The following is a 14785-nucleotide window of genomic DNA, read 5'->3' on the forward strand; positions in this document are numbered from 1 at the left end:
ACATCAAACTAAAAGAGAAATAACATCCCCACAGCTCTCGAGACAGAAAGACCAGAATGGAGAAAACCCAGCCCAAAACCAGACTTCTTCAGGAATTTCACCATTTTTTGGCCTGCAGTTTTCCACACGACATAATAGTCTCTCAGAATTTCTTAGTGCTTTTACTGCAAAAGGATATCTAGGATGCTCCTAAAGTATTTGAACTCCCAGATGCAGCCCTTCCCAAATTTTTCTGGGAACATCTTTGGCCAGAAGTTAGACTATTACAGCAAACGTCCATCCTGAAGCCATTGGTTACATCAGTTGAATACCATAGGCCAAGCAAGCCTCATTCATTCGCACTGCATAAAAACAGCAGAAGGGGCAGAGGGAACAGGACTTTTTGGCTTTACTTTTTATTTTTCCTGAAGACCAAAAGAAAGAAAAAAATTGAAAAGAAAAGGTTCTCGTTATACCGGTAGCACATGAGAAGCAGCGTATATAATCAGTATGTGTTTTAATGAAATACAGCAGCAATTCCCGATTCTCTCCACAGCAAACATTTCTGTTTGGTTTTTACGGGAATGGCCGAGTTCTGTGGAGACATCTTTCACATCATAAGCTTCAGAAAAGGTTCTCTAAGAAAGAAAATTCACAAGTGTCATTATAAAATGTTAACTTTGGGCTGTAACAAATTGGGCTGATGATTTAACAGCTTCAAAGCCTCTGCTCAATAGAAAAGATACAGCAGAGATGGAAGTTTCCCATTGGAAGCCTTTACACCACTTTCACACTTATCCCCTCTCTGCTCTGTTTAGTAACAACCTCCATTGGGCAGAAGTAAGTCATTAGAAACCAGCAGAAGTGTCCGCATAGCAATATAGTGCTGAACCAGTGTAGTGCATGAGGAGGGGATAGATTATGGTGCTGACAGCACAGCATAAAGTAGTCCAGAGCTCACTGAGAAAAACACATGAAATATTTAGCTCCTTACTTTTCCCCCCCAAAGGAAAGAATTCTTCCATAAATGTCCAAGACTGATTTCACCAATATACAGTCATGGAAATGGGGAAGCAAGAGATTTGCATCAGAGGTCATAAGTGCTTGACCTTTCAGTGGAGAAGGAGTGGAAAGCTGGAAGTGCTCTAATCGGAACAGTGGTGTAAATTCCAATGGAAGACACCCATCTATGTCAAAGACTCAAGTGAAAGCCTAGAGTTTACAAAAGTGCTGTACAAATTAAACACATGCACAACCGTGTTCCACTAGCTAGGGAGACTTTCACAGCATTCAATATTGCATGGAACAGGACCAGAATGCTCTATTTTCCTTAGAACCAGTTACTCATCTTTGTATTAGTAAAATTATAGCAGGAACTGGAAGAAGGAAAAATATCAAACTGAATGAATACTGCGAAGTGTTTCTAGAAGTCCAAAGCATGGCTCCTACTAACCACACCAGAGCATCACTCTGCACAAGACAGTCCCAAAATAAAAAGATTCTACCAAATGATACTAAGTACCACTCTATCCTTTGTCATCATTTGAGCAATCGCGCATATCCAGTGGGGCCCTTTATTGGACCCTTATTGCTGGGTTCATGTTGGAGTAAAGGTTTCTTTTACAGGTTGTGTCTATAAACTAAGCATGTAAGTGAACAAAAACATTGATTAAAAAAAGGGTAAAAATCTCTTAAGTATAAGAAAAAGCTGTTAGTCATACACTGACGCAGAAATGTAGTTATTTTCAATAAAAATTGGACTCCGAACAAGGCGAAATATCTGAGTAGGTTTTAATAGCAAAATTGTTCTTATTTTTTGAACAGGCTAATGGAATGTCCTACCTGGATGTGTCTTGAATATTTTTGCTTCACAGTCCTGCTGCACCAGGCCAAAGTCTCAGAGGAGATGATTCTATTTGCAGTTATTAGTGCAGAACAACTCATGACAAGACTCTCAGACTATCTTCCATGGCTTACTGTAACATTAGCAAATCTTCAGACATTTAAACCACTTTTTTTCAAGAGCCAAAACATGGGATTTCACTAGCTCTCTGTTTTGGGGGAGGGCAGAAGGAGAATCACAGTCTGGGGGTTGTATTTGCAGCAGGCTAATGAACTGAATAAAAAGTAGGTATTTCAGTAGCAGAACACCTTATGATAACTAACGTAGTGGGAAATGTTAAAGTCATAGCACAGCCCTAGATCAATTTGGAGGAGGGGAAAAGGCGACCGGGAAAATGGAAGGGAAGCAGCTTCAGACTCAATCCTTGGCTTCCAAGATAATGTATTCAGAAAAATATTGCATGAAAAGCCTTAGGTTTTAGTTCTTTCATAGATGTATATTTACCAGTTTTCACAAAGACTGCAGGAATACGATTATAAACAATAAATTAGGACTTCATGTTGCTATCATTTGGCATAACACAATCAGGCAATTTTTCCTTTTAAATATAAGGCAACACAAGCCAACACATAATTTAATCCGTCTTTAGTCAGACTGCTTAACTTTGCTAAAGAGTAATCACTAAAGAACGGTTTATAGTACACTTAAAAGAATTTAAATAATGTCATGGTGTAAGTGTACTATCTTACGCAAGGAATCAGAAAACGTACTCTGCTAAGCTTTGAAACCTAAATATTTGTTACAGCCCAGAACTACACGTCTAAATTAAAAGATACAAATAAATGTTTTCTAATTTTTTCCATTTACGAAAATCTTTAAGAATCTCTAGCCAACTATGACATCACTTCAAAACTTGTAAGTTTGTTGTGAGTTTTTTTTTTTTTTTTTTTAATTTTGTATGATGTCTTAAGATTTTAAATCATGCTCATTAAGGAAAGTTCAAGGAGCAAATACTTAAGGCTTTGTTTTTCAAAGGGCTGTGAGGGAGGCCAGTGAATGGCAGAGGCCAGTGGGTTCACTCATACACAATGCTACTCAAACCCACGCTACCAGGCGACATTCATACAGAAATATTACACTTAAAAGTTACAGTGTAGAGCAATATTTTTAGCCAGTGTACATATAAAGAATCAATGCATTTACTTTTTTTTAAATTCCAAACTCAACTGTGATCATTATGTTCAAGTATTAGTCTCACTTACAGAGATGAGAAACTTCCTACTTACAATAAATTTAGCGTCAAAAGAAGGGATGTTTCAATAGACTGAAGAGAATGAGACACTGAGGTTATCCAATAGTTAGTGTTCTATTGGTCACCAACTCATTTAGCTGCTTTAGGTGACGTGGGGAGGGAAGAGAAGTAGTTAGGCACAAAGAATCTGGGAAAAGAGTACTTTAAAAATAGCTTAAATGGTAATTCCCAGATATGAGAACTGTTCTATCATGTCTATGGTGGTGCTTTAACATACAAGAATATCGAGTTGTAAGTTCCACCACGTCTCATGGCTAGAGCTTCATTTCATAGCAAATACCTTTCATTTCATTGATGCTGTCGGAATGTGAGAACGCCATGCCAGTCACTATGTGCCCTTACCTTTACAGTGGAGACGGACTTCTAAATATGCTGATCTACCCTGAAATTAATTCTACCTACCGGAGGAGCAACTGAACCCTTTGTGGGGTCGTCAATGGGTCTAGATTCCTGGAATAAAACCTCAGTACAGCACTTTGTATCAGGAAATCCAGACTCCTAGCAGCGAGGGGTTCAGACATAGTTAGCTTTAAAATGGTGAAGTGGAAGCAAAGAGGGAAGGAGGCAGCTACTACTGCAGCTATGTACTCTACATCCTAAAACTGCCACTCCCATACCCTGTCCTCAGCAATACGTCCGGACGATCTGAGGGACTTTTGACTCTGGAGATAGACCAAAGTCAAAATGATAAACACAGAACTCTCTGCAAGAGCTAGCAAAAAGCTTCTTCCTATGTTAATGCCTAAATATATAACCCTAGCTAAATCCTTTCAAAGGTAGGCTTCCTTTTCAATTAAATAAGCCTCTAGACAGTGCAAATGGTCAATGTTTAATGCATTTAATGAAACCGGCTTTAGAGTTGAAACTAAGCCCTACTTCCTGACAAATTCGGTTGCTCTTAATCTGCAGAGGACATTTAGATGGAAATGTAAGCCTCTATGCTAACTAGCTCTTTAAAGAGCTGGCTATCAGATGCAACTGTGAACCCTGCAGCAACTTAATAGTCCAGCAAGTAGTCACCAAGCAGAAGGCAAAAGCTGAGCAAAGAGGATTCTGTGGTGAAGAAACAGCTGTGGGGTGCAGTAGTGTAATCAAGTTATTTGAAACAAAAGACATGTTATATATTTGATGCCAACAGGAGAAAATGTGGATGTAAAGCTTTTAAATACACATTAAGTCTTGTTTCAATGATTATAATGATCACACAAGTTTGCAAATTAAAAATACTTTGCTTATTAATTAAAATTAAGACTAAACCTCTAATTTTGTCTGTGAAAGTGACTGCAGCCTATCTATACCCCGGGTGCTGAATATGAAGATTTCGACTATCAGTTGGTTCAGGCGCTCGGTTCATGGGAGGGCGATGGACTTTTCCCAGCACAGCCATACTCTGATCTCTGAAGCAAGCCTGCTGGAAGTCCCCATTTAGGTAATCCATGGTCTGCATCACACTATTCTGGCTGGATGAACCAGCTCCGGCTCTATAATGAGCTCCCGCTGCACAATCTAGTGGTGCCCCTGCTGGCTGTCCTCCATGAAAAGGCATGGCAAGGTCCTGTGAGCCAGAGCTGTCACTATTCGGTGTGGGCAGAATGTTATTCCATATGGGCTGGAAATAGTGCCCATTAGTATATGGCAAGGGTCCCTGCAATCCATTCACAGGTGGGGAAGGTGTAGGCTTCTCAATAGGAGGCTTTAAGTTGAAAGACTGGCCCATGCACAGTTCTTGAGGGTAGTTTGAAGTTTTACCAGGAAAACCTTGCCCTGCAATCTCTCTCTGAAGGTGCTTCCCCGCAAGTCCAGTAGGTCCAGCAGCATCGCCACACATTTGCTGGAGATGTGCAAGCTGATGCTGGTTCCATGCAACCGATTTCATTTCATTCTGGTATGCAGCTGGCACCCTGTTGATGTTTACCATGGGTACATTAACAGAGGCAGAAGAAGGAATAGCAGCAGCATGATCTACAGGGTTTACTACACAGGAAGGCATGGGAGTAGGAACATTGTGAGTAGATACCCTGGTACTTGCATTGATAAGCAGGTTGCGACTTATGGGGCTAGGGTTTGCAATCTGTCCCTCACATACTGAGGTAGTGCTAATGCCAGCTCTGGCCTGGCAGAACTGGTTAATCTGGTGCACGATGCTGCTCAGGTCTGGTGGCTGGTTCTGCTGAAGAGTGGCAGCCATAGAGAGGGGAATGGTTGAGGTAGACACGGTCACATTCGGCGGCGCATCTGCATCCGGCATCTTTCTGCTTCCATGTAAACCTGGCTGCAGCAAAGTGTTTGCAGGGTGCTGCAGAGTCTGATGTGCCATGGTCTGAGGATGCTGCAGGCTCTGTGGCTGCTGCATATTCTGAGGGTGCTGCAAAGTCTGCGGCTGCGGTATACCCTGAGGGTGTGTTAAGCTTTGTGGCTGCAGCATACCCTGAGGGTGCTGCAAAGTCTGTGGCTGCGGTATACTCTGGGGGTGTGGCAGAGTCTGTGCATGCTGAAGGGCCTGCTGGCGAGCAAGCGCCTGGGGGTGGTTTAAAGTGCTAGGTGCAACGTATGGTGTGGAAGGGGGATTCATCATTGCTTCCGGCAGCAGACGTGTGCGTGTTCCGTCAAAGTCTTTGATCATTCCTTTAGCTGGAGATTTGACTATCGCGAGCAGGCCTGTTTTTGTGGTGGGCTGAGACGGGTAAGGACTATACCTCTGGCCTGAAGTATCAAGTCCATTCACAGTACGGCGTATGTGTTTCCTCTGGGGAACTTTGACGCTGTTTGGAAAAATTTTTATAGTCAGTGGATTGTTGGCAACCTTCTTAGCATAAGCATCCAATTCTGCTGGGGTAGGATACTGTGCAGATCTCATCTTCTGTGTAGTGTCCCCTGTGGAGAAAGAGGGAATCCGTCAGTACTGACCCTGGTAAGAAACTGCTTTCTCTCAGAACAAGCAAGTTATGGTAAAAAAGCATTCAAAAGATAAAAAAGAGCTGTATCTTCCCAAAACCAGTGGGCAAGCACCAGTTATCTGATTCTCTTCATCAGTGGAAACCAACATGACGCACAACTCAAATTCAGGCAAGATCAGCCTGAAGGGAGTAAAAATTGAACCAAACCATTTCTTAAAGTAAGTTTATTCAGAAAATGCTTGTAATTACATTAATCCTCGAAGAGTAATGGACAAAACAGATGTGCCATTACAAACATATCAGATGGCCTGCACCTCGGAGTATTTTCTACTCAGGATAAGGTGGGGGAAATGCCACAGCCTAATGAATATTCTCTGAATTTAAATCTCCCTATCCCCCATTCTTAATCCGTTCTTGGAATCCTGAGCTTCTAGTTTAGGAAACAGAGAAAGCAGTTAGCGAACAGAATGGAAAAATGCACAGAATGTTGGTGTGAGCCCCATATAAAGTCACTTCAACTAAAAACTTCTTGAATTTCAATTTCAGCATTATTCTGAAATTGAGGCATTAAAATTTTTTTAAACTGTCGTCTTTGGCAAATATGCAAAGGTTCTTTGAGAAGTCTTTAGCAATTCTAGTTTCGCCAGGTTATATTGTATAATTCCCATTCTGGCAAAGATGCATTATTTTGTGCCTTTCAACTCTATCCATCCCTACCCAACTAATCTCCATATTCACTATGACGGTCAGTTTGGGAGAGTAGCCTAACAACAAACAGTTAAAATCAGGGTACCACAACAGATCCTAAAGGCACAACTATCTACCACATGTGGACAAAATTATTCCAGACAGTCATCCTGTTCCATTTATTCTCACTTAGCAGATATCCACCTGGCTGAAGGTTGAGCACCAGGCTGTCATTTGTTCATTTCAGCAAAGGCCGTCTGAAAATCTAGGAGAGTGGAATGCACTTGTAGATTGCTGTAGTCTCATTCCACGCAGACAGCACACTTCCCTTCACAGCTATACTGACTGCCTCTCATAAGCTACTGTTTTAAAAGCAATTTTATAAATCTTCCAATATAGGCTTGTGTCTTCCTCAATCCCATTCCCTTTTTGCTTGATTTTTCACCTTGCAGATTTTGTCCACCAAAAAAGCAGCTCCCCTCTAATAGAACAAGACGTTCAGCTCCTACGCATGCTCCTCCTCCACAGATCCTCCACATGCTACTGCGGTGCTTTGCTGGTAGGGGGTTCTGCAGCTGACTTCTCCAGAGCTCAGCAGGGCCATTACCAGTGCGCTTGGTACCTCACTGTCCCAAGCAGAAGAGACCTAGGAACTACAGAGATCAGGCTGCTACCAGGGAGGCAAATCTCTGCTTGAACATATGCACTTGATTACAGCCGTTGGGAAAACAAACAACAAGAAGTTATCTACCAAGTACGGTTAAGGTCTAAGCAGCATTACTAGCTCCCTTTCAATCACTGTCTACAGAGCATATAATTTTAGTCTCTAAAACTGAAGGCAGGGAACTGCTTCTATAAGAAAAGTGGTCCTTAGAAACCAAGGGCAATGCAGGAGATGATGGGATGGATACCAAAAGGAGAAGCAGTTATAACGAAATTAAACAGATCCTTTGTAAAATGGAAATATTTATAAGCACAGCATGCACTCAGCTATGCCAGCTGGCAGTTTACCTATCCATCTTCATTGGTTCTGAGATGTCTCTCACCATGGTGTTTAAGCACTGGCATCTACCACCCTCCCTACTAATAAGAGAAATATCAAATGAGTATTTCATTCACCTAAACATCCTCTTTGTTCTCATGTCTCACCTCACCCTGTTATGCAGGTTCTAACTTCTTTTGACTGAGCTCTTGCATTTCTAATGAAGTCAGGAATGTCTCCAAGTTAGGCTTAGCAATGCTACTCCTCTGTTGCCAGGTTTCTGTCAGCAGCTCTCAAAACTTTGTTGGCTTTATTTTTGGCAGGTTCTTCTATTCCTTCTGATCTTCTCTGCCTTTTCCAGAGATGCCTACCCTGGAAACATGCTAGGGCCTTGGCTACACTGGCAATTCACAGCGCTGCACCTGCTGCGCTCAGAGGTGTGAAAAAACACACACACACCCCGAGCGCAGCGAGTGCAGCGCTGTAAAGCGCCAGTGTAATCAGCGCCTGCAGCGCTGCACGCTCTATCACAGTGCTGCAAGCTATTCCCCTCGGAGAGGTGGAGTACTTGCAGCGCTGGCCGCACGACTACACTTGTGCTTCACAGCGCTGCCATGGCAAGTGTAGCCAAGGCCTAGGTAATTCTGATGAAAGAGTAACTGATCAGGTTGAAGGGAATCCATGCCTTTCTGCACCAGGGGTTATGTGAACTTGGCCAATTTCAGATAGTTTCTACTTAACGCTTCAAGACATCTTTCTTTTACATTCTATGGAAAAACTAGACAAGAATTTCAGAAGTCGAATATCAAACTGGGTAACAAATGTTATTAGTGATATAGTATATTGGATAGTTTGCCACCTTTCCAGTCTTGGGTGTACTTTGACAATGCATTACAAGGGAAGCAGATAAAATATTGATCACATTTTAATATGCAAAACTGAACAGTTTGCGTCTATCATCTATAGCTCTGAATCCCAGAGTTCCTTAAATAGTTTTACTTTAAGAGTGAAAACAAGCCTCAGTTCAAGTTAAACATGTGCCAAGATGAAACCGGATGTCCCATCTTAAGTAACTGACAAACCATTTTTCATATCCCCTTTGAACAGGCCTCTCTGAAGTGAACAATCGATTCCCTCACTTTCCCCCTTCTCTCCTATGTAATTCTAGTTTACAAAGTCAATGCCTCTCTTGCCCAGAACTAGCTAAAACATCCATAATTTACTTAGGACTGATCAAGAGAACGTATTCCTGAGGCTCCCATACATGACATAAAATGTAATTATGTTACACCAGTAGTTTTTCTTCACAGTAGACTCTAATCTTTGTTGGATCAATTTGGGCAACAAAACAGAGAAAACCGAATAAGTCAGAAACAGGAATTAAGGTGTACTCGGGGGACTGAAGAACCAGTACAGGGATTCCAAGACTACAGTGAAGCAGTCATGGGGATTAGGTAGGATAGAAAAAACAACAGATTAGCTCAGTTGACTAAATGAATGGGAAAATATCAAGCATAATTTAAACAAAATATGTGTCTTTGCTGTCCAACATCCCCATCACTTGTGATCAGTTCAGATTTCTGTGCCAGTCCATACAACAATTAGATGTGCACCTCTCAATATCAGAAATATTTTCTTGTTAGCAATGGCATGTGTCTCTGCTTAATTTCAGTACGAAATTAACATTTTTCTTTATGTGCATTTCACATTAGGGCTTTAAACCACAGCTTTCTAACCTACTTATGGTTATGTTTTCATTAAAATTCATTAAAGTATAACAAGCCTTAAGGATCCTTACAATAATCAAATTCAAAACAAAAAAAGAAGAGCTATACCCAATTCCTGGGTAAAGCTCTCAACCGCTGCAATTTTTCTGTAGGTTTAATGAGTCTCCTCAGTCTTTGGGCAGGAGTTAATTTTAGCCTGTGGATTTGTCTTTTAGTCCAGGAATATAAAACCCACACTTAGTCTCAACTGTGGCTACTCCACCATCATCTCAATCAATCTTTTTCTTTTAAGGGCCTGAGGCACCTGTCTTTACAGCATCGGAAACTATGATCACTGCCCAATAAAAAGGCATTTTGCTTTTTTGACAATGCATTCTTTGCCTCAAGTATTTTGATATTGTCTTCGGTATTATACTTAAGAAGCAGAAGTAAAGACAGAATGCAGATAAGAGACCAATGAGAAATCCCACACATGGGTGAAGGACAAATTTCAGGGTTACTCTGTTTCCCTTGAAATCTTACAAAATTGAGTTTTGTTTTTTTTTTTTTTTTTGCAAAGTCTTTAAAATATATATACACTGTTATCAGTTTCAAAAAAGACACAATATTCACATGTCATCTAATAGCTCCTCCTTCATACAGTATCCTTAGGAAAAAAGCCCTTAATTTGGAGGTGGACAGAAAAGAAGGAACTATGTAGAGCTTTAAATAGAATGCAAGATCACTGTGATCCAGAGAGCTATATCTAGAAAAAATTCCTCAGGCTTTCTGAACGGCTATTACTAAAGGTTATCTGGTACAGTTATACAGTTTCTTAAGGCTTCTATAAAAAGCATGGGACTATTTCAAATCCTCTTCCCCAGCCATCCCCAAACAACAACAAAAGCCACGCATTGTTCATTAAAAATGCTTATTAACTCAGCTTTCCTTTGGCCAGGAGCAAGACTATTTATGCATATACTGGATTTGGAGAAATGCACCAAATAATCTTATACACATCTGCCGCAGAGGGGGCATCTTGATTTTCAATATAAATCAGAGCTAACTGGAACTGCTAAGCATTAGTGCTGTTTAAACGTCTGCCAGCTACTTTATGTGCTACATTCTTTTAAACACAGTACCTAAACTCTTCACTAAAGGCTTGTCTACACTAGGAAAATTAGTGAGCAGCAAGCTAGGGTGCAAATGGATAGAGCACTAGCTACTCAGCACTAACTCCGTGTGGACACACTCATTGAGCACTTCTTGGACAGCTTAGCTTAATGCGCTTCCAAAGTGCAGTAAATTATTGTGCACCAAGACATGCAGAGAACAGCGAGAGTAAATGTGGGAGTAGCTACTGCAGGCTTTTTCCCTGTGTAGACAAGGCCTAAATGAGGTTATAGTAGTGCTTTCAGTCCAATGTTAAGCAGTGCCTGGAAAGAGCTGGCAATATCAAGTTAAGAGATGCTAGCCTGTTATCTTTAGAAAATATAGAACTAATGCAGTATGAAATTGGCCCACAATTCAGACCCTCATCTCACCAAACAAATATATTAAAAGATTTCACTAATTTGCCCTTTCAGTATGAAGTTTTCCAATACTCTGAAGTGATCTCCAACCAAGGAAGCCTTTTAACGAATTGTAGGTTTTCTTTGTGAGAAAGTTCTGTCCCCTCCCACACAGTTTTAGTCAGCAATACTTCAATTGAAAAGACAAAATTCAACATATATTATTAAGATGGAAAGTGGAAAAAAAAGGGGGGGGGGGAGAATGCCATGAGCTGGCAGTCTACTTGCATATCACATTGTGAAAGCCCCTTTCTGGGCACATTGTCTTGCTGCAACGACAGAAACCACTGCTAGAAGGGGCTTTGAGAAGTTGCCCAGCCCCTTCCACTGAGACAGGACAAATTATACCTAGACCCTCTCTCACAGGAGTTTATCTAGCAGTTCTTAAAACCGACAATGATGGGGATGCCACAAACTCCCCTGGGAGCCTATCCCAGTGCTTAACTATCCAAAAATGTTTTTTCTAATATTAACCTAAATTTCCCTTGCTGCAGATTAAGTACTTTACTTCTTGTCCTACCTTCAGTGGACATGGAAAACTGATCAGACTCTTTAGAACAGCCCTTAACATATTTGAGGACCGTTATTAGGGCCCCCTCAGTCTTCTTTTCACAAGATTAAACATGCCCAGGTTTTTTTTTAGCCCCCCCATATAGGTCAGCTTTTCTAAACCTTTTATTATTTTTGTTGCTCTCCTCTGGACTCTCTCCAGTTTGTACATATCCTTCCTGAAGCGTGGGGTCCAGAACTGGACATAGTATTCTATCCGAGGACTCACCAGCGTTGAATAGAGCAGGACAATCTCCTCCCGTGTCTGACATAGTATTCTGGGGTGTATTAACAGAAGTGTCCTATTAGCCTTTTTTGCAACTGAACCACAGTGTTGACTCACAGGGCTAGTCTGCACATTCAGAGCTCTCCTGTCAGCATAATAAAACCACCTCCACAAGTGGCAGAAGCTAGGTTGGCAGGAGAAGCTCTCCCGCTGACATAGACCTGTCCACACAGGCACTTATGTCTGTGTAACTTATGTCGCTCAGGGGGTGGTTTATTCACCTCCTGAGCAACATAAGCCATAGCATAGTCATAGCCAGAGTCAACTTGTGATTCACTAGACCCCCACATCTTTTCCAACAGTATTACCACCTAACCAGTTATTCTAGATTTTGTAGTTGTGCATTAGATTTTTTTCCTTCCTAAGTGTAGTACTTTGCATTTGTCTATACTGACTTTCATCTTGCTGATTTCAAACCAATTCTCCAACTTTCAAGGTTGTTTTGAATTCGAATCCTGTCTTCAAAAAGTGCCAGATTGGTGTCATCTGCAAAATTTATAAAAAGATACTTGCACAATGGAGTGGAGAGTATTAGTGAAAATATTGAATAGACCAGACCCAGAACTGACCCCATGGGATCTCACTAGAAAACCCCCCCCAGCTTGACAGCAAATCATTGACACTATCTTTTAGTTTTGCACCCACTTTATAGTAATTTAAATTAGATCACATTTCCCTAGTTTGCTTATGAGAATGTCACGTGGGACTGTCAAAACCATTACTCTTAAATCAAGATATATCACATCTACAACTTCCCTATCCACTAAGACAGCAACCCTGTCAAGAGAGGAAATTAGATTGATTTGGCATGATTTGTTCTTGACAAATCCGCACTGACTATACTTATAACCCTATTATCCTCTAGATGCTTAAAAATTGATTGTTTGATAATTTGTTCCAGTATTTTTCCAGGTACCAATGTTAGGCTGACTGGTCTATAGTTTCACAGGCCCTCTTTGTTCCCCTTTTGAAAGATAGGTGTTATGTATGCCCTTCTCCAGTCCTCTGGGACCTAATCCATTCGCCATGAGTTATCAGAAATAATTGCTAATGGTTCCAAGATTACTAAAGGAACTAGCTGAAGCACCCTAAATTTCATCAGGCCCTGATGACTTGAATACATCTAAATATTCTTTAACTTGTTCTTTCCCTAGGCTGGCTTGCAGTCCTTCCCACTGCTTGTTAATATTAACTGTGTTAACGCCACAACTGTTACTGCAATTACAAAGCACATTTGGGGAAATTATAAATACTGTGATGTAAGAGACACACGTGTCTCAAGAATTTGTTCTCTCCTGGGAGGCCCCACTTACATAACTAGCAGACGATTACCTTTATTCCTCAACATTCCCGTGCCAAATTGAATTAGCAAGTCATGGACCATAACATGTTGTTTAGTTTGACTATAATTGGAGTGTAAATTATTTGATTTGAAAAGGTGATAGCAAGTCCAAAATCAAAAGCTAAACGAAGAGACATGAATTTCCCCCGTGTACAAGTTGCACACACTAGGGACAGGCTAAAGTACATTTCTGTAAGGAGATCTTTATACCCAGTTCTTTAAAAAACACTCTTGGAATAGTTTCTTATTTGCCACCCCAACTGTGGAATCAATTTGTGACTCAAGTGATCTCAGAAGGATGAGGGGAAGTGCGGGGAACAAAGAGAGGATGATTTAAACCATTCCCTTAAACTAACACTGGCATCTGAATAGAAGGTTCACCTGAAATATTAGTGCAAATGTCACAGGAACGAAAGAGGTTAGTGAAAGTGAATTTGTTTTGTTACCGCTGTACTCTATGCAAGAATTTTCAGAGCCACAGGAAAGACAGCAGGATGGAGAGAGAGAGCACTCTGAATACTGGAAATACTGGCCAGATTACAACTATTTGTGTTTTATCAGAATGCGATACAACCCTATATAAACAAAACAAACTTCAACAACTCTGCATTAAGAATGATTTAACTTCTATTGGTGCCTGCTTTTCAATTCAATTTGGTGAAAAGGCACCAGAAAAAATATTATATTAAGAGTCAAACAAATAGGCACAGTTTCACTGCCTAATGCTTTTAGTAAAGAGGCAAGAATTTAAGTGTGTTGTACTGGGAGGGCTAGCTGCTAATGCTTGAACTTTGATAGCTGTTTCTCATAACCATTATTGATGGATGCCTTGAAGGCACGACAAAACATAAAAGACAAATATTCAATAGATTTTCCACTGTACCTAAATGTTTGTTTCATAGCTATCCCAGTGCCAGATTTAACAATTAACCACACCCTGAAGGCAAAGCCTCACTCACATTTCTGAAGTCCAGTGTTCATCTGCGGGTAAGAGAGAAGCTGAAAGGAGAGGTCACCTGGTCCTGGCAGACAGGCCAGCATGGCAGACAGGCACTAACACAACATGGGGCATTCACTCCTCCGCACACTGCAACAAAAGAGAGACAATTCAAGGTTCTAATACCCGGATGAGTACTGTGATGAAATAGAAGCAAACAGCCATCCCTATGTGAAAGAGGGACCGGACCCATGGTTCACCAATGCAATTTAATTAGCAGTATTGTTGATAAAGTACATCTTATACTTATCTATAGAAACAATGTGCTTTCCAACGGTTGTGATGGTTAAACTGACATTTTAAAATGGCAGGGGGATGGGGGGGGGGATAGCTCAGTGGTTTGAGCATTGGCCTGCTAAACCCAAGGTTGAGAGTTCAATCCTTGAGGGGGCCACTTGGGGATCTGGGGCAAAAAAATCAGTACTTGGTCCTGCTAGTGAAGGCAGGGGGCTGGACTCAATGACCTTTCAAGATCCCTTCCAGTTCTAGGAGATGGGATAGCTCCATTAATTTAATTTAATTTATAATTGCACATCTGTACATCAATTGGGAAATGAAAAACGCTGATACTCAGTGTTCACCTGTATTGGAAGGTTTCTACCATTTAACCTACAAACTACAAATTTTGGCACTA

At 41.0% G+C, this 14785-nt stretch overlaps 1 protein-coding gene across 5 annotated transcripts in view; it reads right to left on the reverse strand.

Moving 5' to 3' along the window:
• Positions 1-1753: 1753 nt before the first annotated feature.
• FAM222B (family with sequence similarity 222 member B) overlaps positions 1754-14785 on the reverse strand; it is a 46518-nt gene continuing 33486 nt past the window's right edge. For 2 of the 5 annotated variants that reach the window (XM_065573129.1, XM_005298250.4), the window contains exons 2-3: positions 14114-14241; positions 1754-6008 (exon numbers count right to left, since the gene is read on the reverse strand). In XM_065573129.1, coding sequence (XP_065429201.1) covers positions 4423-6008; positions 14114-14195 — 1668 coding nt within the window. In that variant the 5' untranslated portion in view covers positions 14196-14241 and the 3' untranslated portion in view covers positions 1754-4422. Of the gene's footprint in view, positions 6009-7163; positions 8173-14113; positions 14242-14785 lie in introns of those variants that run through there. The other 3 variants (XM_065573130.1, XM_042858029.2, XM_042858028.2) reach the window with 2 other exon arrangements.

The sequence above is a fragment of the Chrysemys picta genome, chromosome 19 (assembly GCF_011386835.1).
Source record: "Chrysemys picta bellii isolate R12L10 chromosome 19, ASM1138683v2, whole genome shotgun sequence".
NCBI lineage: Eukaryota > Metazoa > Chordata > Testudines > Emydidae > Chrysemys > Chrysemys picta.